The sequence below is a fragment of the Lampris incognitus genome, chromosome 7, assembly GCF_029633865.1.
Source record: "Lampris incognitus isolate fLamInc1 chromosome 7, fLamInc1.hap2, whole genome shotgun sequence".
NCBI classification, from domain to species: domain Eukaryota; kingdom Metazoa; phylum Chordata; class Actinopteri; order Lampriformes; family Lampridae; genus Lampris; species Lampris incognitus.
Genome location: NC_079217.1, coordinates 38806595 through 38832861, shown reverse-complemented (window position 1 = coordinate 38832861; position 26267 = coordinate 38806595). Strand labels below are relative to the sequence as shown.

General features: G+C 41.4%; 1 protein-coding gene across 1 annotated transcript in view; it reads right to left on the bottom strand.

Moving 5' to 3' along the window:
* The window catches only part of vmp1 (vacuole membrane protein 1), a 35033-nt gene that overhangs the window by 5121 nt on the left and 3645 nt on the right, over nucleotides 1-26267 (bottom strand). Inside the window, exons 3-9 of the mRNA XM_056283079.1 lie at nucleotides 25360-25492; nucleotides 24833-24923; nucleotides 14822-14932; nucleotides 3761-3928; nucleotides 3512-3643; nucleotides 1818-1898; nucleotides 1510-1626 (exon numbers count right to left, since the gene is read on the bottom strand). Of these exons, the coding sequence (XP_056139054.1) occupies nucleotides 1510-1626; nucleotides 1818-1898; nucleotides 3512-3643; nucleotides 3761-3928; nucleotides 14822-14932; nucleotides 24833-24923; nucleotides 25360-25492 (833 nt within the window). The remainder of the gene's footprint in view (nucleotides 1-1509; nucleotides 1627-1817; nucleotides 1899-3511; nucleotides 3644-3760; nucleotides 3929-14821; nucleotides 14933-24832; nucleotides 24924-25359; nucleotides 25493-26267) is intronic.

The window sequence follows — 26267 nt, the reverse complement described above, 5'->3', positions numbered from 1 at the left end:
ATCCCACAGATGCTCAATTGGATTGAGATCTGGAGAGGTTTCATGTGGTTCATAACGCACCAAGACTGGGGGTCAAAACCACAACACTATGCATTGGTCCTGAAATGGATAAGCTTTGAACAGTATGACACATGCACCCCCACAGCCAGTCTTTAGACAGGATATGACACGTGATGTCCAAGGAAGGTTCAAGGTACACAAAAAAAAGAGCAAAAATAATAATAAAAAAAACAAACCCCAAGAAACCCAAAAAAAAAAAAAAAAAAAAAAAAACCCCTGCCCCCTGCAGCCTCACAGGATCTGCTTCATTTCCTTCTCTCCAGTTTACTTTTTCATGTCCGCTCTATAGCCTCCCTATCATCACCCTTGCAGGCCTTTTGTCGGCAAGCTTCACAATGAGATCAGTGACTGGTACAACTAAGAGTTGGATAGCTCTGGTTGGTTAATGTACTGAGTGACTCACCCTTAGACACACAGTCAGCCTCTCACAGTCTAGGTTCATATTAGTCACCAGAGCGGTAGACTTAACAAAACACTTGGTAATTTGGGAGACGTTTTTTGATCTGGTGGAATTGAGAAGAAAAAAGGAAAAAGCCAGAGCTCCGTTCAAGACTTCTTAACACCCCCCCCCCCATCTCCAGCCTCTTCTTATGGTCTGGATGCCTCCCAAAATTCAAAGCAGAATCCCCAACAGAACAGTGCCCTAAGAGTTAACCACAACTCCACATTTAGGCATTTCTGTGGGTCACCAACTCATGATCTAAGTGCTAAGTTTATACCCCATGCATTGGGAGGCTGTGGGGACAGCTCAAAGTGAAAATTAATGTTACATACATTTTTTCCTTAAGATTATACACTTAATGCCATATTTGCCCTACCAGTCAGTGAGCATTAGAGGGGAGGGGGAGCCACCAAATGCCATGAATATCCTGAATCATATTTGAAACCATCCATCCATTATCCGAACCGCTTATCCTGCTCTCAGGGTGGCGGGGATGCTGGAGCCTATCCCAGCAGTCATTGGGTGGCAGGTGGGGAGACACCCTGGACAGGCTGCCAAGCCATCACACAGGGCAGACATACACACACCCACACACACACATTCATACCTAGGGACAATTTAGTATGGCCGATTCACCTGACCTACATGTCTTTGGACTGTGGGAGGAAACCGGAGCCCCCGGAGGAAACCCATGCAGACACGGGGAGAACATACAAACTCCACACAGAGGATGACCCAGGACGACCCCCAAGGTTGGACTACCCCGGGGCACGAACCCAGGACCTTCTCGCTGTGAGGTGACCATGCTAACCACTGTACCAGTGTACCACCTATTTGAAACCAGGGAATGACAAATACAAGGCATGTTTATTAGCCCACCCTTTTGCAAGAATTGTCATCAATTGACAATACCATGAATTTTGAGAGAGCTCAGGGGGTTTTGAGTGAACATTTTCCCTGGTCATACATAAACCATTTCTGATGATCAGTTCAGCTGAGCCATATACCTGTATGTGCATCTTGATGATGGCTTTCCCAATCAGTGTGGCTCCAAAGAAGGTCCAGAAGGGTACCAGAAAATGACCACAGGTTATCCCGGCCAGGTCAAATAGAGGGTTGGGGATCTGAAACATATGCATTTTAAGACAATGTCACAGATACAAATAGCCTACATAAAGATTATTTGAGTTGGTCTTGAATACATATAATCTAGCCAAATTAATTTCAATAATAACATTTCAAATAGAAAATAGAAAACAAGGAAGAAGGAAAATTATTTTTCTAACAAGTTAACAAAAGATAAAATTCAACTTACTGAAGCACAAGCCAAGATTCCAAAGAATCCAACTCTCTGTACCATATTCTGGACTCCCAGTTTTGCTCTTGTGACAAAATCCTGCAAGCAAATCCAATACAGGTCACAATCAAAACAGAATATTTAATCTTAATCAAAGAAAAACATATCACTGCTTGTAAAAATGTGCAATTGTGTGGCGTTTTTTTCCCTGAATTACTAAAGTGAAAATTGCATATGATTGTTTGGTGGAAAAAGTAAAAAACTCTTAATGCCACCAGAACATTTTATTCTAAGTTTTATTTTCCAAGGTAGATTTAATTTTCAAAGTAACACAGGTAATGAAAGTAACTTAATACACAAATTGCCATGTAAACTTTTAAAGAAATAATAAAAAAGAAACAAAACTGCAGTTTAGCAGCAGTGCAAAGTGAGAAGACAAATATTAATTTTTGGCAGTGAGGTGCTGAGTTAGTTTGATCACGTCTCTATAGCCGTGGGGGTGAAGTGTCTGTGGTTAAATAGTGGAGATCATCGACCATGTGTCTGGAGCATAGAAAAACCCAATACTAGCATCTCATCAGTGTTCATTTTGATAGCATTTTCATTTCAGTCCTAGTATTTTGACTTCACCAATGCCACTCAGTATTTTGACTTCGCCATCAGTTTTAGCAGTTTCATTCAACTTAGTTTTAGTCGCATCGATGCCAAATTCTTTGAAACTAGACAACTGTTCAAATTATATCATATCCTTTTCTGTAATTTAAAAAAAGGAATTAATTAGGCTGTTAATTGTAATACTCAAATGATAAATATAAATATTTGCCAAATAGTTTTTCCAATTTAAGCTATACAGCAAGTAAGCCAACACTATCACAACTACACATTTCTGTTGACCACCACTCCATCATTATCTGTGAATTTCGTTTTTTGTTTTTTGTTTACTGGAAAGTACAGGCAGTTTTTGCTATTCATTTTTATTTCAATCAAAATTGTATCGCATACAAAGGACTACTCCCTCGATTGCTCTTGTATGAGACTGTGCATCATGTCCTTGGTTGCTCAGCTCACATGAATGATGATTCTGTTCTGACAACTAGTACCTGTAGACTGCTTCAAATGCACATGGATAAATCCCATACATGAAGAAAGACATGCAATTCTTGCCTCCTTGGCTTTTTCAACTGAGAATCAGTGAGGTGAGAGTAGCTAAACGACTGTGGAAAAGCATCTTTGATTTCCATTCTGCTGGCTCAGCATCTGACCTCAGCACTTGCCAGTCATGTGAGCATGCGACCGAACATCTCCTGCCGGTCCTTCAAATTAAAGGTCGGCAATAGAAGGAGGGAGAATAGGAGAGCAAGGCCTCAGGGAAGATTAAAGGGGGAGCTTTGTTGAGGGTGACTCACCCCCTTACAAGCAGATTTACTGGAATTGTGAGGAGGGAGGGGCATTCACTGAAGTCGCATGACACTTCAGAACCAATTGATGGACGAAGGGAAAGGGTCAATAGCTCTGTTAGTGGCACTTCCTTGGGGGCATGGCCAAAACAGATGGGAAAACATAAGCCAGGGTTGTTGGGAACAATATAAACAAATATACCATTATATGGAGATTATTGGGTCTAGTATGTATGAGGTGGGTGGGGGAGTGGGGATATGTATCAACAGGGATCCAACTGAGGCGAGTAAGTACACATGCTGTGTGTGACTGACCTGGGCAGTTTCTGCCTGCTCCAGCATCTCCTCAAACTCCTCATAGTCTTCATCATCTGGGTCAGCTCCTGACTGACGGGCTGCTCTGGCCATGAAGTATGGAGGCAACTCCCCAATGGCCGTGCCTGCACCCTTAACATACATGCAAGCAAATAGAGTTAGCATTGGCTCATAAACTACCACCATTATAGACTTCAGTCTGAGAGTTAATCATGAGTCTTTCTTTTATTTTATTTTTTCGGAACTCACCCACATGCAGGCCTCCAGGCGAACCTTAGACATGATCGACCAGAGGGATATGCTGCCCTCCACCCCTCCACCCTGAGGACAGACAATCTGGTCTGGGTACGGAGGCTCTGGGAAGTCTGTGGAGCCACACTCATACGCTGCCAGAGTGACTGAAGCTATGTGAGGACCCTGAGGGAGGATGAGACAGAGGAAGATGGACGGAGAAGATGAGTGGTTTTTACCATGCTGGAAACCACACAAAGGAGCTAACATTGGGACATCAATACACACAATTTTGAGTTCAGCTTACCACACCAATACAGTGACAGACATCTTGTATACACTAGGGAGGGGGGCATGTACTCGGTTAACCGTGTACACGAAAATTAATCACTATCCGTTTAGGGTGGATTAACCGAAATCTTAAAATAATAATAATAAAGAATAATCATATTAATTATTTAAATGTCATGTTCCTCATACAATATTATATACATATATTTAAAGAATTTAAATATATCTAGATCGGAAATCTCTCGAGTCAACGGAAGTAACGTTGATGGGAAAAATGCGGGAGTGAGTCACTGAATTTGAGTGAAAGCATCAAAATGAGTGGCAGAAAAGCTAAAGCCTGGCATTATTTTACAAAACAAGCCGACAGCAACTCAGTAAAATGTACACTCTGTGGTGTCGTTTTAAGTGTGAAAGGCGGGAGTACCGGCTCAATGAACAATCATCTGTGATTAAAACATGCGAACATAGATTTTGAACAAGAGGCCGTGGTGGGTAATGCTAGCACCCAACCCAGAATAGGCTCCTTCAACAAATGCACTCCACAGAGAGCTGCGAAAATCACCCAGCTGATCGTGGAAATGATTGTGAAAGACACAAGACCGTTAAGCAAAGTGGATGCGCCAGGCTTTAGGTCTCTGATGGAGTATGTTGAACCATCATACTCAGTCCCAAGCTGGTGGACGATTACACAGCAGATTCATGAAATGTATGATCGAGCCTTGGAGGAGAGAAGGAATCAGTTAGAGAAACAAAAATACATAGCGATCACAACTGATTCCTGGACAAGCCTAGCTGTGGAATCATACACCGCAGTTACTGTCCACTACATCGACAGTGAGTGGAAGATGCAAGGTTGAGTGATCAAAACTGCTGCAATGCCAGAAAGACACACGGCTGAAAACATCACAGCCTGCTTACATGACATTACAGAAGAAATTCAACAAAAAGAGTAAGGTTGTGGCTTGCGTGCGCGACAACACATCCAATATGATGGCTGCAGGGAGACTGTGCGAGTGGAAAGACGTGTCCTGTTTCACACACACTTTACAGTTGTGTGTGAATGCTGGATTTGAAAAGTCTGGACTGAAGACCACCGTCGCAGCAGCCAGCAACCTGGTCTGGTTTTTCCGCCACAGCACAGTGGCTTCGACTGCTTGAAAGGCGAAGCAGACGTAGCCTGATGTTCCGAAGCATGCCCTGGTCCAGTCCTGCCCCTCCCACTGAAACAGTATTTATTACATGTTCGAGCGTCTGGCTGAACAGAGGTGAACATCGTGCGATTTCCGTTTTAATTAAAACCAGTGTTTTTTTGTTGTTGTTGTTATAGCCTACGTTATAGTTATTAAGCAGTTACGTGTAGCCTAGTCTTTCATTCAAAATGTGACAGATTATTCAAGGCCATTTTAAACATTGAAATGGCAATCGTTCATTCAAGAATGAGGCTATGACTTTTTTAATTAAGATAGCCGATAAGCCTTGACTACATGCCGTCTGTCAGTCAGCGTGTTGTGGCTTAGCCTATGAATTAAAAAAAATTCATTCTTCTTTTTTTAAATCATAGGTGGCCTATCTCTGCGGTGCTCGCAGATCAAGTGGTTGTGAAGGCAACCACAAAACTGCTGGAACTGAAAGACAAGGATTGGCAGAATGTATCTGACATGATACCAATTCTCAAACCTTTCATAAATTTCAACTCAGGCCATCTCGCTGGAACAAAATGTTTCAATCTCCTCTGTCTATCCCATCATCCATGGCCTGGTTGCAAATCACTTGCAAGTCAGAGAAAATGCGGCAGCCCCCGTGTAAAAGTTCAGAGCAACCGTTCTTGAGGAGCTCACACAAAGATTCCCGAACAGCACCAAGAATGCGATGGTGATCGCAACTGCACTTGACCCACACCACAAGCACCTCTCATTCCTTCCTCCTGATGTTCGCTCCGAAGTGTACAACAAAGTGAAGCAGTTGAAGATTGCCGTGTCAACTGCGCCCCCTCCTGACGAGAGTGACGAGTCAACTGAAAAGCGGCAGTGGTTGGGTGAGCCCACGGGTTCACAGAGTCACTCCACGGAGTCAGCGCTGTCCTTCCTCCTTGGTGGACAGTACGGAATGGAGGCCGTTGAAAAAGACGAGCTGACCAGATACACAGAGGAGCCTGTTGAAGAGCTCAGTTCGGATCCCTGTGAATACTGGAGGAAAAACGAGGCCAGGTTCCCTCTTCTGGCAAAGCTGGCAAAGAAGCATCTTTGCATCCCAGCAACCTCCTTTCCGTCTGAGCGAGTTTTCTCCGGTGCCAGTGTTCTGGTCAACAAGCTCAGAAACCACTTGATGGCAGAAAATGTTGACATGCTACTGTTTTTAAAAAGCAATCTCAAGTACACCGAGTTGTGAGTTGAAATAAGCTATAGCCTAGTCTGGCCAAATTTAAAGTCTAGTTTTCTAGTTTAAATAGCCTACAGAGTAAAATTAACATAGTAACCAATCAGACAGTCAAGAATTACGATTTATTGTAGATCAGATTCTTCTGTAAGTTTTTGAAGCGCTGCAAATCCTCACGTTAGGCTACTGTCAAGCACAAAATTGAAATTGTTCAAGAATTGACTTTATTTGTCGAGATCGATAGATGCTGATGTCAATCAATGTTTTGTTTATTACAAATAAAAAAACGTTGAGCTTTTCTTTATTCATTTATTATTATCATTATCATTATTATTAGTAGCAATATAATAGACGTTGTATTATAATAATAGTAGCCTACCCTGATCTGTAATTATATTCACGTGAGGCATGTCACATGATATAATCTGAACGCAGTAAAAAGTCTGTCACAATAACAAAAATACAACGTGATTGAATTGTATATTGATAGCAAGGCTGTTTTATTTTAATTTCATGACACTAGTTTATTTTATGAAAACATTTTGAAACAGTAAAGCATATTCTAACCTATATTTACCTCCTAACGTTAATCCTTCATCATTGATTTCTTACTTACAACAGGCTACCACAGAATTTCCGACCAGTATTGTTGGCCTCTATGGCTATGACGCCATCGCCTAAGCTATGACATCATGTCACGGTAACCGCGGATACCCACCAACATTCTAAGTGTAAACGTGTACCAAAAAAAAAAAAAAAAACCAAAACCCCCATCCCTAGTATACACAGAGATACGTACATGTGTAAACATGTACGAACACACACCCAACCTAGTTGAATCACCCAGTGACCCGGACAGGTTGGTATGTCATATCATCCATCAGAGTACAGAAGAGTGATTAGGCTCAGCCACCTGGCCTTAATAACAGCAGGGCCACCTGAACCTACAGCACAGCAGCTCCATTATGTGTTTTTTAAAAAGATACAGCTGGCTGACAGTAAGCATGCAATTAGTCTGCGCTGATTGCCACTGCTCTGACAGTCACATTCCACCCTATGCTGAGCAGGAAAAAATAAAAAGAGTATGTGTACATGTTTGGAGTTCTTTAGTTTACTCAATATAGGGTTCTTTTGTGCCTGATGGGCCTTGCATAACACATGGAAGTGATGAGTCAGCGTTAACGAGAATAAACTGTGGTTCAAGATTTTGAAACTGAATTCTTAACAGTTGCCGTTCAGTGACCTTCTTCATTAGAGTCAAAACTGAATAATCTCTAAATATCCATTAGGGCCAGACAATTATGGTATGGTTATACACAAAGGTCAAAGAAGATGTTTCAGATGTGTATTCCGATGTTTGTACATTTCCGATTTTATCCAATATTATGACTTTCTTCAATAATAATAAAAAAACAACTTTATGACAGTGGTTGGTGGCCCATATGACTGGTGCAGTGGATGAACGTAACAGCTAAAGCAATAACCAATATGGCTGGTAGTTTTACTCCCCCACATTGCCTACAATGCAACTTAACAGTTTGACACAGGGGGAAAAAAAAAGGCCACCACAGCACCATGATTAATATTAACATCACGCATGTGAATAAAACTTGATCTCAAAGCAGGATGATCTCATCCTCTCTATATGAGGCCATCTACTAATGCTTGAGGACTGATGTAAATCCATTGCACGGCTCTTTTTTTTGGCGGGGGGGGGGGGGGGTCCTAAACCCTGAAGTGATCTTTACATCCCTATCAGTCTAATTACGCTGAAATGATGTAAATCAGAAAATAATCTCTTTGTCAGTTGAGTCATAGGGGCTGCAATGCAAATAAGCCTCACTTTACTGTGAAAATCTTGGATGATTTAATTTCTGAATAAAGTGCTTTTTAAACACATCAAATAAATCAATTTATATGTGAGACAACAACTGAGGCTGATCAAGCTGATTACTTCATTAGTCTTTTTGGTAACAGAGTTATGTCTGGATTTTTCAAAAAGGTTTTTCCTTATGCTGTGGCGGTGAGCTCCCAGTAGTTCTAGAAATATAGTGAATCTAATAAAACACTATTATTTCTCAGTTCCCTCAAATTGCCAAGTGCCAAGAAATAGCAAATTCATTATAGGATCCAAGGAGGGTAATTTTCAGATTAGGTTTTGTTTCAGTTTTTTTTTTTACCTGTAACCAAATACTTAATACTAATTCTACAGAACAATTATAAAAAATAAAAAATAAATAAAAAAAAAAGGCCCCGCATATAATACATTGGAGGTCAGGAGTCACAGCTGGGTTAAGATGGACTCCAAGTCTCTGGAAATAGACCGATTTTTCACAAGAAATTTAGTATCTACAAATATCTATGTTGAGCTCCCATAGCATTTCCAAGTCTCTGCAATGTGAGCTGGACTGACCAAAATAATACAGGTAAATAGTCCAAAAAGAGGGAGAAAGGAGGGCATCTTGTTGACAAAGTATAACACCCTCAAAACACACCACTAAGAGCATTTTGGGTAACATGAAAAACTATTTTCAAAATGTTGATCCCGAGAGAAGGCACATAAAATCTTCTGTCAGTCATCACTTAAGAGGCATGACTTCTTTTTTTTGGGGGGGGGGGTTACATTGTTCCACATGGAGCAGATGATGCAGATGATGACAACATGTTGGTGGAAAGAAACGTATTTCACACAGTTGGTAGATGGGGGGGGGAAAAGGAATGAGGTCACACCAACTCAATGGGTAAGATGACATGCCGTAAGGCGTGCACACTCAGACAAAATGGAACTATGATCTGGCTCCACCGGTGGGGTTGGAAATAGAATGGAAATAAACGAGAGGCTACTACTGCTAGACAGGGAGCATCAACAGAGGGAGTACATAACCATTTATCAGAAAACATCACAGACAGTCTCAGTACAGTTCCCCCCCCCCCCATTTGATAAAAATTGAAATGGCTGACACAGATGGCCCACATCTGCATGTTCCTGCAAACAGAGGCCACATCACCCCCCCCCCCCCCAAGTTGGTACCAGCACTGGTGCAGAATCACTTCCCTTAAATAAATGCCTAATTTCTACAGAACCAATAAAAATGTCACAAAGCAATATCCATGATTAACCAATAGAGTCATTCTCTGATCATCTGTCTGGGACAAATGTCACTGAACCGTATTAACCCAGGCTAGCACCATGGACATGTGGGTGAAAAATATAATCACTGTACAAGATGTGACACAAGACAACGATCAAGAAGCACGGTGCCATCCACTGGTAATTGTTGGAACTGATGCATGATGGTTTCCTGGGGTGTTGATTTGTTTAGGAAACAACTTATTTTTCACGTTACTGCTACAGAAATAAATGGTGGTATGTTATGTCTTGCAATCAGATTGTTGCATCATAGGTTGCATATGACTGTCTATTCATAGGTTTCTAGTAACCGATGAGATCGCCTTGCCAACACTTTCAGCAAGTGCACTCATTTTCTCCTGGAAATGTACTTTTTGATATTTCTCTAGAAAGAAATCGTTTGATGTGATAGCCTTGGCTTAATCCACATCTACTGGTTAACACTGCTGAGGTTGTGTTTGAGGACCATCTCTAAACACAATCATTAATGATGAGTAAATTTTTTTTAAGTTTGATTAAGTTTGATGAGTAAAAAAAAAAAAAAAAAAAAGGCTATTCATTTTTAGAAGGTCAAAGTTCTTCCAAAGCTGTACAAACAGGAATAGAAAGTAGGCAAACAATTCCCAATCCATATTTATAACACAGTTGTTTGTGATCAAGTGATCTGATTGGCTGAGAGCTTTTTGTTATTTATGATAACATCAGCGGAGTTGTGTCACTTCAGCTGTATTACTTCTCATCTAACAGCATCAACAGATCAATTCAATGGCTCTCATCAAGTGTTTGTGTCAATAATGATTATGTTTCAAAACATCCATTATTCAGACAGTCTGAATTGGAAAACGCCCACAGGGAGACACCATCGGTGAAGCGAGCAAGCTAAATCTAGTGCTAACACACGTTCTACAGCACACACCTTCTCTAACTGCACAATAAATGACAGCTCAGGCACAATTTGCATTGGTTCGATGGGCTCACTGAACCCCGTAGTGGCCATAGCAAAAAATACATATAGGGATTTAAATATTATCTATATTTTTTATATTGACACAGAACTAATTTTGTTGTAATGCCTTGCTCTATAATAATAAATACAAAGGGTAAACTAATTGTGTGACTGACTATTTTCATAAAATAGTGGTTGTGGTCTAATTTCCAAAGTTTTTTTTGTTTGTTTTGTTTTGTTCATCACATGCCAGGCTATTAATGAAATGAATACCTATAAAACAACATGAATTCGATTTTTTTAAATGTTTACTAATATAATGATTAAATGCAACTCTTGATTATGCCAGCTAGCTAGTACAGTAGTATATTACACGGCACTTCATCACTTGAAATGTGGCGGATGGTCGAGTGGTCAATTTTTGCTCTAAATCCACTTTCTATTTCTGGTCACTGTTGTAACCAAAGTCTAATATGTAAAATGTGAATTATGTTAACATTGCCACCCATATAAGGTACCTTCATCAGCAACTGGGGGCCACTGCCTAACGTCATAAATCCAACTACCCATGGTGCTGTCACTGTCAGCAGGCAACAGCAGACACTGAATCACTACAACTTGTCACCGCAGTAATGGCGGTGGCGCAAGATGGCGGAACACAAATCTGTCGCCGCATTCCTCTATATGTATGCTAAGATTCATATTAGACGCCACGGGGTAGGTCTATTAATGAGTCTGCAAGGCTTATCTCTGGAGAAACACTAACAGCTGGGATCTGTATCTGGTTTACTGTCAGGGTTTGCGGTTTGTGTGAGTTCGGTTTCTATGGTAATTCTCGCAATATTTCATCACTCATTGAGCATGTGAGTGATGGAATATCTTATAAAATAGGGATAGACTTCAAAAAATCGGAACTATTCCTTTAAGTGTTGCTTTTCCTCTTCCAAAAGTTAACTTCTGTTTGTTTGGTTTATAGCAGGTCGATTTTTTAATCCTCTACATACTATGAATGTTGTTGATATGGAAATTATTGTGACATGTAGTTAGGCAAGTTTTATATTGTAGCGACCGGGGAGGCGGTCGCTCCGACTGTCCGTGACTGTGCACTGGGGAAGCGCAAGCGATTGTGGGACTGTTAAACGTTTGTGTTCAAATTGTTGATTTGTGTGTTTAAATAATGTGTTTATGTTCTTATTATTGTGTTGTTTGTTTGGGGATTGAATCGGACTGGGTAGACGACTATTTTACTGACTGACTGTGGGACCGTGACTGAGACTGGTGTTTTCAGTGTGAATTAATTAATTGTAAAGCGCTTTGAGTGGCTGTTGCAGCTAGAAAAGCGCTATAAAAAATTTAACTTGATTGATTGATTGATAAGTCTCTTGTGATGCATTCTACTGTTAACCTATATTTTTATATAAGTTAACAGTAGAATGCATGGTGGTGACATTTGTTTCCACTTCATTGTTGAAAAGCGAACATTGTTACTAGCATAGCAATAAGTCACTTTAACTACACTATTTGGTGGAAAAATTGCAAATATTTGTAAAAATTTTAAAACAACGTTTCTGGTTTTCACTTTGTAACTGTTGTATACAAGCAAAGGAGCATGATAGGGATATGAAAATGCACCTGCTGGTATCCTGATTAATTTTTGTGTAAACGAAGCCTGTATTTTTTTTTAATATACTTTACTGATCCCTGTAGAAAAATTACGCAAGTATATTGTCTCCATTATACAAACCCCAATTCCAATGAAGTTGGGATCTTGTGTAAAACATGAATAAAAACAGAATACAATGATTTGCAAATACTTTTCGACCTATATTCAATTGAATACACTACAAAGACAAGATATTTAACGTTCAAACTGATAAACTTTATTGTTTTTTTGCAAATATTCACTCACTTTGAATTTGATGCCTGCAACATGTTCCAAAAAAGCTGGGACAGGGGCAACAAAAGACTGGGAAAGTTGAGGAATGTTCAAAAAACACCTGTTTGGAACATTCCACAGGTGAACAGGTTAATTGGAAACAGGTGAGTGTCATGATTGGGTATAAAAGGAGCATCCCCGAAAGGCTCAGTTGTTCATAAGCAAGGATGGGGCGAGGTTCACCACTTTGTGAACAAATAGTCCAACAGTTTAAGAACAATGTTTCTCAATGTACAATTGCAAGGAATTTAGGGATTTCATCATCTACAGTCCATAATATCATCAAAAGATTCAGAGAATCCGGAGAAATCTCTGCACATAAGCGGCAAGGCCAAAAACCAACATTGAATGCCCGTGACCTTCAAATCCCTCAGGTGGCATTGCATTAAAAACCGACATCATTCTGTAAAGGATATTACCACGTGGGCTCAAGAACACTTCGGAAAACCATTGTCAGTTAAGACTGTTCGTCGCTACATCTACAAGTGGAAGTTAAAACTCTATCATGTAAAGTGAAAGCCACATATCAACAACACCCAGAAACACCGCCAGCTTCTCTGGGCCTGAGCTCATCTGAGATGGACTGACGCAAAGTGGAAAAGTGTGCTGTGGTCTGACGAGTCCACATTTCAAATTGTTTTTAGAAATCATGGACGTCGTGTCCTCCGGGCTAAAGAGGAAAAGGACCATCCAGATTGTTATCAGCGCCAAGTTCAAAAGCCAGCATCTGTGATGGTATGGGAGTGTGTTAGTGCCCATGGCATGGGTACCTTGCACATCTGTGAAGGCACCATTAATGCTGAAAGGTACATACAGGTTTTGGAGCAACATATGCTGCCATCCAAGCGACGTCTTTTTCAGGGACATCCCTGCTTATTTCAGCAAGACAATGCCAAGCCACATTCTGCACGTGTTACAACAGCGTGGCTTCGTAGTAAAAGAGTGCGGGTACTAGACTGGCCTGCCTGCAGTTCAGACCTGTCTCACATTGAAAATGTGTGGCGCATTATGAAGCGCAAAATACAACAACGGAGACCCCGGACTGTTGAGCAACTGAAGTCGTACATCAAGCAAGAATGGGAAAGAATTCCACCTACAAAGCTTCAACAATTAGTGTCCTCAGTTCCCAAATGCTTATTGAGTGTTGTTAAAAGGAAAGGTGATGTAACACAGTGGTGAACATGCCCCTGTCCCAGCTTTTTTGGAACGTGTTGCAGGCATCAAATTCAAAATGAGTGAATATTTGCAAAAAAACAGAACATTAAATATCTTGTCTTTGTAGTGTATTCAATTGAATATAGGTTGAAAAGGATTTGCAAATCATTGTATTGTTTTTATTTACGTTTTACACAATATTCCAACTTCATTGGAATTGGGGTTTGTATTTCTCTAGTGTTGTTTTGTGAACTCCCACCCTTAAAGTTCAACCTGCACCTATAAATGAGTGTACACATTACCATGTACCAGCAAAAATAATCCTATACCTAAAAAGCAGCAATCTAGCTAGCAGTGCTTACTAATGTCATTCTGTTTATTTATTATAATTTTCATTCATTTTTTTAATGTTGTTCTTTGTAGTGATAATTTACAAGTGTTACTAGTTAAGCTAGCCTATATGCTGGTGACATTTGTTTCCACTTCATTGTTGAAAATCTAACATTGTTACTTGGTTGTACCATTGTTACTTGCCCACTATGTCCTGTTGTCAATTCCACCTTGGTGTTTGTATGTTTTGTCTTTGTGTGCGAGTTTTTATACTGGCTGCAAACTAATTTCCCTGCAAGGGACAATAAAGATACTTTGACTTTGACTTGGTTGCACAGCAATATGTCACTTTAACCACACTATTTGGTGGAAAATTTGCAAATATTAGTAACATTTTAAAATGTTTCTGGTTTTCACTTTGTAAAACTGTTGTATAAAAGCAAAGGAACACGATAGGGAGTGTGTAATAGCAGATAACATCACAGCCTGTGAAAATGTATAAAAAATATATATGGGACCGCTGCAGCCAAATCACATTGGTGATGTCATTCACCACAACACACTCCCTCTCATGTTGTATTGCTTAAATGCCACTCTTATGCTTGCTGGGTACATCAAACCAGCTAGCAATGCTACCAGCCGCTTCCTTTTTTCCTTTTTTTTGGCCCATTACCATTTCAGTCTTTTGTCAAATGTGTAAATGTTAACATGACATGTCAAACATCATGGTAAGTTAACAAAGACTATACAAATATCTAAAACTTTTTGGTTTGGATAGCCACCAAGGAGCTAGCAATGTTGCCAATTCTTATTTGCTTCAATTGTCACTAGTGTTGCTCATGATGATTTATTACCCCATCATATTTAAAATTGATCTGGCTCCAATTTCTGCCTTTAAATATGGTGTTTCCTCACCAAATAGAGTAGGAAGGTGTGAAGGCCAGTCCCCAGGCCTACAGAAGACAGGATTCCAAGCCCTACCCAATAGGCGCACCATAGAAACTTCTTCTCCAGGTACTGGACATACTGCATGGGAGAAAGGAAAGAACAAATGTAGAACAAATGAAAAGTTTGCAAATTATTCGATTTTCTATCTTACAGTTTAAACTGTATTTTCAACTTTAGTTTAACATAGTTTCACTTACTTTGATATGGATCCAAACATAACTGGGTGACTTAATTGCAAACATCCTATGGCAACAATTAAACAAAAATCAATCGTTTTGTTTCATTTATTTTTTTAAGGTATTTGTATCAAATTAGTGTTTTTTTCTTTTATTTTTCTTTATTTCAATCAATTAGAACATTTTTCATACTTGTTTTCCTGATTTAGTTAACCATGAGCACTTCAACAACAGACATGTAGTGGGAGTACTGTATCTTTTTTAAATATTAATTCTATGCCTACAAATGCCATAGCAAAATCCTAAAAGCATTTTTTAGACATTTTAAGACCTTAAAAAATGTATTCTTGAGTATAACCAAGTTTGCAGTCCCTTGCATTGTGATAGATTACTTAAAAAGGAAACATGGTAAAAAAAAAGTTACGAAGACAGATTATGATATGAACTAACAATTTATAGGAATAACTCAAAACAAAGAAACCATGCATCTATATCCCTCCCTGAAAGTTGGTTTTATGCAGAATTCCTTCAACAATTTCATTAATACATTCTAATCCACTGAAACTATTTCAACTAAATTCCCCCAGATATCTTGCATAAATGCTATGATATTGCATGGGCTCATCACATGAACGTTACACACATGACAAACATGAAGCATTGGGTTCACAGGCCATTACATCAAGTATTTATTTTACACAATTTTGCTGCACTACTGAGTACCGTTTGTCTCATTTGTACTCACTGCACTCCACCCGCTTGTCTGTAGATGTTGATTTAAGCTTATGTGCTTTGTATCTTCTGCATCAAAGAGTTACATTGGTGGGGGTTCTCAGCATCGAGACTATGTAATGATATGCATTGCTCCTCCAGCAGACATGGCGTCTCCTAGTGGCATTAGAATAGAATGCTCACAACTTTCTTAATGGTCAAATATGCCTGAAACTTTACTAAGGGGCTGTCAATAATAAAAGCTACCAAACCATACTGCCATGCTTGCAGTTACATTTTCTATCCTTTTAAGAATAACATTTTTAGAGATGTTGATTTAAGATGAGTTTTTGTTTTACCCACTTTATAAACAAAAGATCTAATGTCATCACTTGATCTACAACTACTACTACTACTACTTTCAGTGGTTCCCGTTAAGAGTTGCCGCAGTGGATCATCCATTTCCATCTCTTCCAGTCCTCTGCATCTTCCTCTGTCACGCCAGCCACCTGCATGTCCTCCCTCACCACATCCATGAACCTCCTGTTTGGCCTTCCTCTTTTCCTCTTCCCTTGCAGCTCCATATTCAGCATCCATCTCCCAATATACCCAGCATCTCTCCTCCACACGTCCAAGCCAACTCAATCTTGCCTCTCTTACTTCGTCTCTAAACCATCCAGCCTGAACTGTCCCTCTAATACACTCATTCCTAATCCTGTCCTTCTTCGTCACTCCCAATGAAAATCTTAGCAACTTCAACCAGAGATGGGGACTTGTGTGGCACTTAAGTCACACACACAGTGACTCGAGACTTGACTTGAGACTTGTTCTCAGAAGAGTTGAGACTCGACTTGGACCCGAGAACAATATTTTATTTTGTATTTTTGGCCCCCTATGATGGCCTGGCGGCCTGTCCAGGGTGTCTCCCCGCCTGCCGCCCAATGACTGCTGGGATAGGCTCCAGTGTTCCGTGACCCTGAGAGCAGGATAAGCGGTTTGGATAACGGATGGATTTTTTGGTGTATTAAGGAAATTTCTAACGAGCTGAATGTCATTCCCTCCCTTATTATTATGCATAATTTTATGCATGCGCGTGGCCACAGATGACTGTAAGTTGCAGCAACAACACTGTGATCATGGCAAGCACACCTGCAGCTTAGTGCCACACGATTAATCTAATCTAATCACAACTGCAATCGCAATGTCAGCCTGTGCAATTATACAACCGCAAAAGGCTGTGATTTAATTAAATAATAAAATGTGTGTGCGTGAACGTCTGTGTGCAGTCTGCATATCTACGCCCATAATTAAGAGATGACCAATCAGTCTCTGTTTAGGCAGTGAAGCGTGTGCAGTCTACAGTCACATGAATATCCAGTGTGCTGTGTGCAGACCAGAAAGAAGGAAAAAATGGATACCGATGAACCGGTGGCCAAAAAACAAAAAAACAAAACATGACCTCTGTTGTATGGCAATATTTTGGATTCAAGCTTAGTGACATTGAGCAGAAAGAGGTTTTGTGTAAAACATGTCAAATCAAAGTCGCTACTTGTCATGGCAACATAACACATTTGTATTATTTGTATTATTATTTGTTTATTAAATTGCAATCGCAGAAAGAAAGCAACAAGAAGAATGTAGACCATGATCTGTCAAGATCTCAAGCTCTGTCAAGGCTGAGCTCATTTGCTACATCCAAGTGGCCTCTGATGAAGAAATGGACTGCCTGGATTTCTGGAAAAGGCATGCAAAGGTCTTCCGAAGGCTCTTTCTTGTGGCTGTGACAGTGCTCGCTGTTCCTGCCACCAATGCACCAGCGGAGAGGGTATTTAGTCACGGAGGCCTAATAATACGCCCTCACCGAGCAAGGCTTAGTGCAACGACACCGTCAAGCTTGAACTTTTTGAAATATAACCATTTGAAATGTAACTATGTTTTGTGGCCCATACCCAGTGTATTAAGTGAAGAAGAAGGTCAACCAGTCTGAACTTATTGCAGGCTTTATCGTTGCAATAGTTGTATTTTATTTGATTATTGTTAAATATTTTGTTCTTGGCAAACTGTCATCAGTTTTTGTTGCACCATGGTTGGGATCAGTTCACTTTCAATTCAGAATTTTTCTTCAAAATTTAAAAGCTGAATTTATTTATTTTTAACATTTTCCCCTTTTCTTCCGAATTGTATCTGGGAAATTGCCCCACTCTTCTGAGTTGTCCCGGTCACTGCTCCACCCCCTCTGTTGAGCCAGGGAGGACTGCAGACTACCACATGCCTCCTCTGATACATGTGGAGTTGCCAGCTGCTTCTTTTCACCTGACAGTGAGGAGTTTTACCAGGGGGATGCATAGTGCGTGGGAGGATCACACTATTCCCCCCAGTTTCCCCTCCCCACCAGAACAGGCACCCCGACCGACCAGAGGAGGCACTAGTGCAGTGACCAGGACACATACCCACATCTGGCTTCCCACCCACAGACATGGCCAATTGTGTCTGTAGGGACGCCCGACCAAGCCGGAGGTAACACGGGGATTCGAACCGACGATCCCCATGTTGGTAGGCAACGGAATAGACCACTATGCTACCCGGATGCCCTGAAAAATGTTAAGCATGAGAAGGTTGTGCCATCCAGCCAATAAGTAAATCACTGATAATCGATGCTCTTTGATAATTGATGCTCAACACAGACGAAAAACACCATGTATCCTGTGTGTGCAGAACAAAAAATAACAAATTGTTGCAAAATACAGTTATTAACATAAAAGAAAAGCTTTCATTGTGTTTTTTCTTTTTTCAAATTGCATTGTAATAGCCTGTTTAAAGTGATTATATACCAAACAACTAATCCATGCTGATACTGTATGCTAATAGAGTGATGATAATACAGTACATGCTTTGAATTCCTTAGATATAGCAATACAGTGTTCTAAGCAGACTGGATGGCATGCAGCAGTTGATAGAACGGTCAATACAACCATAAGAGACCAAAGACTCAAACTTGACTTGGACTTGCCCCTCAAAGACTTGAGACTTGACTTGGACTCTAGCTCAAAGACTTGGCAGCTGACTTGGACTTGCAAAAAATGACTTGTGAGCATCTCTGTCTTCAACTCTGTCATCTCCAGCTTCACCTCCTGTCTTTTCGTCAGTGCCACTGTCTCCAAACCATATAACATAGCTGGTCTCACTACCATCTTGTAAACCTTCCCTTTAACTCTTGCTGGTACCCTTCTGTCTCAAATCACTTCTGACACTCTTCTCCACCACTCTACCCTGCCTGCACTCTCTTCTTCACCTCTCTTCCGCACTCCCTGTTACTTTGAACAGTTGATGCCAAGTATTTCAACTAATATGCCTTCGTCACCTCTACTCCTTGCATCCTCACCATCCCACTGTCCTCACTCTCATTCACGCATAGGTATTCCATCTTGCTCCTACTGACTTTCAGTCCTCTTCTCTCCAGTGCATACCTCCACTTCTCCAGGCTCTCCTAAACCTGAACCCTACTCTCGCTAAAGATCACAATGTCATCCGCAAACGGAGACTCCTGCCCTGATCTCGTCCGTCAATCTGTCCATCACCACTGCAAACAAGAAAAGGCTCAGAACCGATCCTTGATGTAATCCCACCTCCAGCTTGAACCCATCTGTCATTCCAACCGCACACCTCACCACTGTCACACTGCCCTCATACATATCCTGCACCACTCCTACATACTTCTCTGCAACTCCCGACTTCCTCATACAATACCACACCTCCTCTCTTGGCACCCTGTCACATGCTTTCTCTAAATCTACAAAGACACAATGAAACTCCTTCTGGCCTTCTCTATACTTCTCAATCAACATTCTCAAAGATACATCGCATCCGTCGTCTTTCCTGACATGAAACCATACTGCTGCTCACAGTATTAATTAAGTAGCAATTGATTAACTGTTGATCAATATATTAAAATAATTTTGCTTCAAATTTTGATCCAGCCTCTTTAAGTTTGTATTCAACATAATATCTTATGTCAATGAAATGTACTGAAACAAATACACGCACGCACGCACGCACACACACACACACACACACACAAACCATTAAAAATCACTGACAGGTAAGTGAATAACATTGTCTGTCTCATTACAATGACACCTGTCAAGGCGGTGGGATATATTAGGCAGCAAGTGAACAGTCAGTTCTTTAAGTTGATGTGTTGGAAGCAGGAAAAATAGGCAAGCGTAAGGATCTGAACGACTTTGACAAGGGCCAAATTGTGATGGCTACGCAACGGGGTCAGAGCATCTCCCGAACGACAGATCTTGTGGGGTGTTCCTGGTATGCAGTGGTCAGTACCTACCAAAAGTGGTCCAAGGAAGAACAACCGGTGAATTGGTGATGGGGTCATGGGCGCTCAAGGTTCATTGATGCATGTAGGGAGCAAAGGCTAGCCCATCTGGTCCAATCCCACAGAAGAGCTACTGTAGCTCAAATTGCTAAATATGTGAATGCTGGCTATGATAGACAGGTGTCAGAACACACAGTGCAGCACAGCTTATTGTGTATGGGGCTGCATAGCCGCAGACTGCTCAGAGTGCCCATGATGACCATGTGCACCATCGAAAGCACCTACAATGGGCACGTGAGCATGAGAACCGGACCATGGAGCAATGGAAGAAGGTGGCCTGGTCTGATGAATCACGTTTCCTTTTACATCATGTGGACGGCCAGGTGGCGTGTGCGCTGTTTATTTGGGAAGAGATGGCACCGGGATGCACTATGGGAAGAAGGCAAGCAGATGAAGGCAGTGTGATGCACTGGGCAATTTTCTGCTGGGAAATCTTGGATCCTGGCATTCATGTGGATGTTACTTTGACATGTGCCACCTACCTAAACATCATTGCAGACCAAGTATACGACCCTTCATGGCAACAGTATTCCCTGATGGCAGTGGCTTCTTTCAGCAGGATAATGCACCCTGCCACACTGCAAAAACTGTTCAGGAATGGTTTGAGGAACATGACAAAGAGTTCAAGATGTTGCCTTGGCCTACAAATTCCCCAGCTCTCAATCCAATCAAGCATCTGTTGGATGTGCTGGAAAAACAAGTCCGATCCATGGAGGCCCCCACCTCGCAAGTTACAGGACTTAAAGGGTCGGACGCTACTGTTTTGGTGCCAGATATCACAGGACACCTTCAGAGGTCTTGTGGAGTCCATGCCTCGAAAAGTTAGAGCTGTTTTGGCAGCACAAGGGGGACCTAAACTAAATTAGGCAGGTGGTTTTAATGTTTTTGTTTATCAGTGTGTGTGTGTGTTGTGTATATACACACACACACACACACACACACACACACACAGTGGTGTGAAAAAGTGTTTGCCCCCTTCCTGATTTCCTATTTTTTTGCATGTTTGTCACACTTAAATGTTTCAGATCATCAAACAAATTTAAATATTAGACAAAGATAACACAAGTAAACACAAAATGCAGTTTTTTAATGAAGGTTTTTATTATTAAGGGAAAAGAAAAATCCAAACCTACATGGCCCTGTGTGAAAAAGTGATTGCCCCCCCCCCCCCCTGTTAAAACATAAATTAAGTGTGGTTTATCACATCTTTGGAAAGCTGAGTTCAATTTCTCTAGCCATACCCAGGCCTGATTACTGCCACACCTCTTCTCAATCAAGAAATCACTTAAATAGGACCCGCCTGACAAAGTGAAGTAGACCAAAAGATCCTCAAAAGCTAGATATCATGCTGCGATCCAAAGAAATTCAGGAACAAATGAGAAACAAAGTAATTGAAATCTATCAGTCTGGAAAAGGTTATAAAGCCATTTCTAAAGCTTTGGGACTCCAGCGAACCACAGTGAGAGCCATTATCCACAAATGGCGAAAACATGGAACAGTGGTGAACCTTCCCAGGAGTGGCCGGCCGGCCAAAATCACCCCAAGAGCGCAGTGACGACTCATCCAAAGAGGTCACAAAAGACCCCACAACAACATCCAAAGAACTGCAGGCCTCACTTGTCTTAGTTAAGGTCAGTGTTCATGACTCCACCATAAGAAAGAGACTGGGCAAAAATGGCCTGCATGGCAGAGTTCCAAGACGAAAACCACTGCTGAGCAAAAAGAACATAAAGGCTCATCTCAGTTTTGCCAGAAAGCATCTTGATGATCCCCAAGACTTTTGGGAAAATACTCTGTGGACTGACAAGACAAAAGTTGAACTTTTTGGAAGGTGTGTGTCCCATTACATCTGGCGTAAAAGTAACACAACATTTCAGAAAAGGAACATCATACCAACAGTAAAATATGGTGGTGGTAGTGTGATGGTCTGGGGCTGTTTTGCTGCTTCTGGACCTGGAAGACTAGCTTTGGTAAATGGAACCATGAATTCTGCTGTCTACCAAAAAATCCTGAAGGAGAATGTCCAGCCATCTGTTCGTGACCTCAAGCTGAAGCGCACTTGGGTTCTGCAGCAGGAAAATGATCCAAAACACACCAGCAAGTCCACCTCTGAATGGCTTAAGAAAAACAAAATGAAGACTTTGGAGTGGGCTAGTCAAAGTCCTGACCTGAATCCAATTGAGATGCTGTGGCATGACCTTAAAAAGGCGGTTCATGCTTGAAAACACTCCAATATGGCTGAATTACAACAATTCTGCAAAGATGAGTGGGCCAAAATTCCTCCACAGCGCTGTAAAAGACTCATTGCCAGTTATCGCAAACGCTTGATTGCAGTTGTTGCTGCTAAGGGTGGCCCAACCAGTTATTAGGTTTAGGGGGCAATCACTTTTTCACACAGGGCCATGTAGCTTTGGATTTTTTTTCTCCCTGAATAATAAAAACCTTCATTTAAAAACTGCATTTTGTGTTTACTTGTGTTATCTTTGTCTAATATTTAAATTTAAATTTGTTTGATGATCTGAAACATTTAAGTGTGACAAACATGCAAAAAAATAGGAAATCAGGAAGGGGGCAAACACTTTTTCCACACCACTGTATATGTATGTATATACATACATACACACACACACACACACACACACACACACACACACACACACACACACACACACACACATATATATGTGTGTGAGACACAAAAAGGCAATTTATTATTTTGGCTGGTAAAAAAACATGCTTGGCCAATTGATTTTCTCATCTACTAGCCGTCTTGGCCAGTGAGTCAAAAAGTTGATTTCGGACTGCCCAGGTATGTGAGGATGCTATTCATGGATTTTAGCTCCGCATTTAACACTGTCATCCCCCACAAACTGTTCAGCACACTTAACATCCTGGGCCTTAGTTCCTCGCTGTGCTCATGGGTCATGCCTCACAGACCAACTACAGCAAGTCAGGATTGGTAAACACACCTTCTCCACCCTCATCCTAACCCCACAGGGCTGTATGCTGAGCCCAATGCTCTTCACACTCTTCACGCATGACTGCATCGCCATCCACACCTCCAACTCCATAATTAAATCTGCAGACGACACCACAATAGGTGGGCTGATTCCACACAATGAGACGGCCTACAGGCTTGAGGCGTAACATCTGGCTGAGTGGTGTAAGGACAACAACCTGGTCCTTAACACCTCGAAGACAAAGGAGATGGTCATTGACTTCAGGAGAACAAAGGAGAGAGTCCACCTGCCCCTCCACATACATGGAGAAGCAGTGGAAAATTCCTTGGAGTCACTGTGTCAAAACAGCTGACATGGACCTCCAACACTTCACATGTGGTCAAAAAGGCCCAACAAAGACTCTTCTCCCCCAGAAAACTGAAACAGGCTCAGCTCCCCCAGAAACTCCTGCTAAACTTCTACAGGAGCACCATCAAAAGTATCCTGAATAACTGCGTCACTGTGTGGTATTCCAGCTGCACAGCCGCCAAGCAAAAGGACCTGCATCGTGTGGTTAAGGTGGCCCAGTGCATTGTCGGGATGGAGCTGCCAAAACTGGACACCATCTGTGCCACTCGACTGAGGAAGAAAGCAAGCAGCATCATCAGGGACACCACACACCCCGGCCACTCCCTTGTTCAAACCGCTGCCATCTGGCAAACGGTTCAGGACAATAAGATCCCGCACCAACAGACAGAGGAACAGTTTCTTTCTGAGAGCTATGGCTTCCATCACACTTCTCCCTATCCAACTGCAAAACTGAATACAGGTACTGTGAGCGCACAGAGACATGCATTTAAGGACTTTGATATACACACACACACACACACACACACACACACATGCACACACCCACCTCCAGCCCCAGAGACTATTACCACAGACACAATTTATCTCATCTCATCTCATCTTCAGCCGCTTTTCTGGGGTCGGGTCGCGGTGGCAGCAAGCTAAGTAGGGGACTCCAGACGTCCCTCTCCCCAGCAACCCCCTCCAGCTCCTCCTGGGGGATCCCAAGGTGTTCCCAGGCCAGATTGGACATGTAGTCCCTCCAGCGAGTTCTAGGTCTACCCCGGGATCTCCTCCCAGTTGGCCGTGCCCGGTAAACCTCCAAAGGAAGGTGCCCAGGAGGCATCTTAATCAGATGCCTGAACCATCTCAACTGGCTCCTTTTGATACGAAGGAGCAGCGACTCTACTCCAAGCTTCCTCTGGGTGTCCGAGCTCCTCACCCTATCTCTAGCCTTAGAGACACAATTTATAACCTCTGTAACTTCGTAAATGTCTAAATTTAACTAGTGCATTCTATTTGAAAAAAAGTATTTACACAAACGTCACTCTTTTTGGTACTGCTTTTATTTATTATTTACTTGTTTTTTTTAACTACATTGGGAGAAGCTTGCGAAATTTCGTTGTACCCGAGTATAATGAAAATAAAGATCATTCTATTCTAATATACCCCACCATAATTTCCTGATGACTGTTCTCCTGGGAGTGACGTTTATCTGAACAAAAGAGACTTTAACCTTCAGACAACTGCAGTGAGATTAGAATGTTGATTATCTGAATAAAAAGGGATTTATCGTTAACCTTTAGACATCTGCAGGTAAGAAGGAGAAGTGGTGTTGAACATAAACTACAAAAAAAAAAAATCAATAAAAATCAATTACAAACAAGACATCAAATGCTTCCTGAACCTTTACCTTCTGGTGTGTTCCCTCAGTAGAATAGGCAATGGAGAAGATTGAGGACACAACCAAAAACAGGAGCACCGTGCCTCGTCGTCGCCATAACCTGGACAGGATGGCAGGAAAAACACATCAATAAGAGTTTTGTTCAAAAATAGGCCCCCACAAATTACTGCAATTAGCAAAATCATTTTCTAAAATGTGTCTTATTTCATAGATTTGCAGTACTCCATTTTAGATGGTGAGAAAAGGACAGACTATTTGTCTCATTTTTTGCCCATGGTAGTTTTTCAATGCACTTTCCTTTACATTCCTGCAGCTGCAAGGGCCCCATTCACAAATGTAAAAACAAAGAAAATTAAAGTATAAAAATATGAACATTTCTTGAAGTGAAACGCCTTAAAAAGTAACCGTGGAATAGGCTGAGAAGCAAAGCTGGGTGTCCCCCGAGGGGGCAAAAGTCACATGCTACATTAAAAACCATTTGCTCCAACCAAGAGAAGGCAATGAAAGGCCTTTAAAAACTCTTGTCAGTGTCTCACTTTAAGGTCCACTCCTTTAGCTTGATGAGGGTCTCTAGAAAGAAATAGTGCAATGTGGTTATGGGCCTCCTCCATAACACCAGAGACAGGCGCTCTTCCTTATCCTTCTGCCTCCTCTCCCTGATGGATGAATCTAGAGGAAACACAGAACTTCACCAACACTTAACAATTTACATTTTCTCATTTAGCATATGCTTTTATCCAAACATGACAAACAAGAGAGTCTTCAATCAGCAAATATATTTGGACATCTACCTACAGGCACCTCAGAGCACTGAACAGTAATCATATCATAGCCAAGAGTGCATGTCGTGGTAATAGCATTACAAATTAGCTGGATAATGCCCCAAATCACCATCACAGTCATGTTTGGGGCCAGCTATGAATCAAGGGGGGGTATGAAAAAGGAAAAATGTCAAGCAGTTTACAGCCTTGATGGGGGCACAGGAGTTCATTCCACCATTCTGGGGTCAGGTGAGAGAAAGGTCTGGACCTAGCTTAGCCCTTTTGAAGTGGGCATAGACAATGGCTTTCCAGAACAGGGAGAGGGAGAGCATGAATGTACATGGTAATATTGGTTTATTTCCTTGAACTGCCTAGAAAACTAGCAGCATTGTTTTGAACTTCATGTAGGTAGCAACAAGGGACTATTTTAAAGATACAAAGAGAGGCAAGATGTGTTCACATCTTGGCTGGCTGAACATCCAGAATTATTGTGGATACTTCAGAGCTGCATGACTGCACGAGCTGGCAGCTTGCAATACAGTCGAACCAAGAGGTGACTAGGGCCTGAATCAGGAACTGCGTTACATGCCCTATAAAGTTCAGTTGAATCTTTTGAATGTGGTATGGAGCAAAGCAGCAAGACTGGGAGATAGCCACAATGTGGTCAGAAAATGAGACAGTTT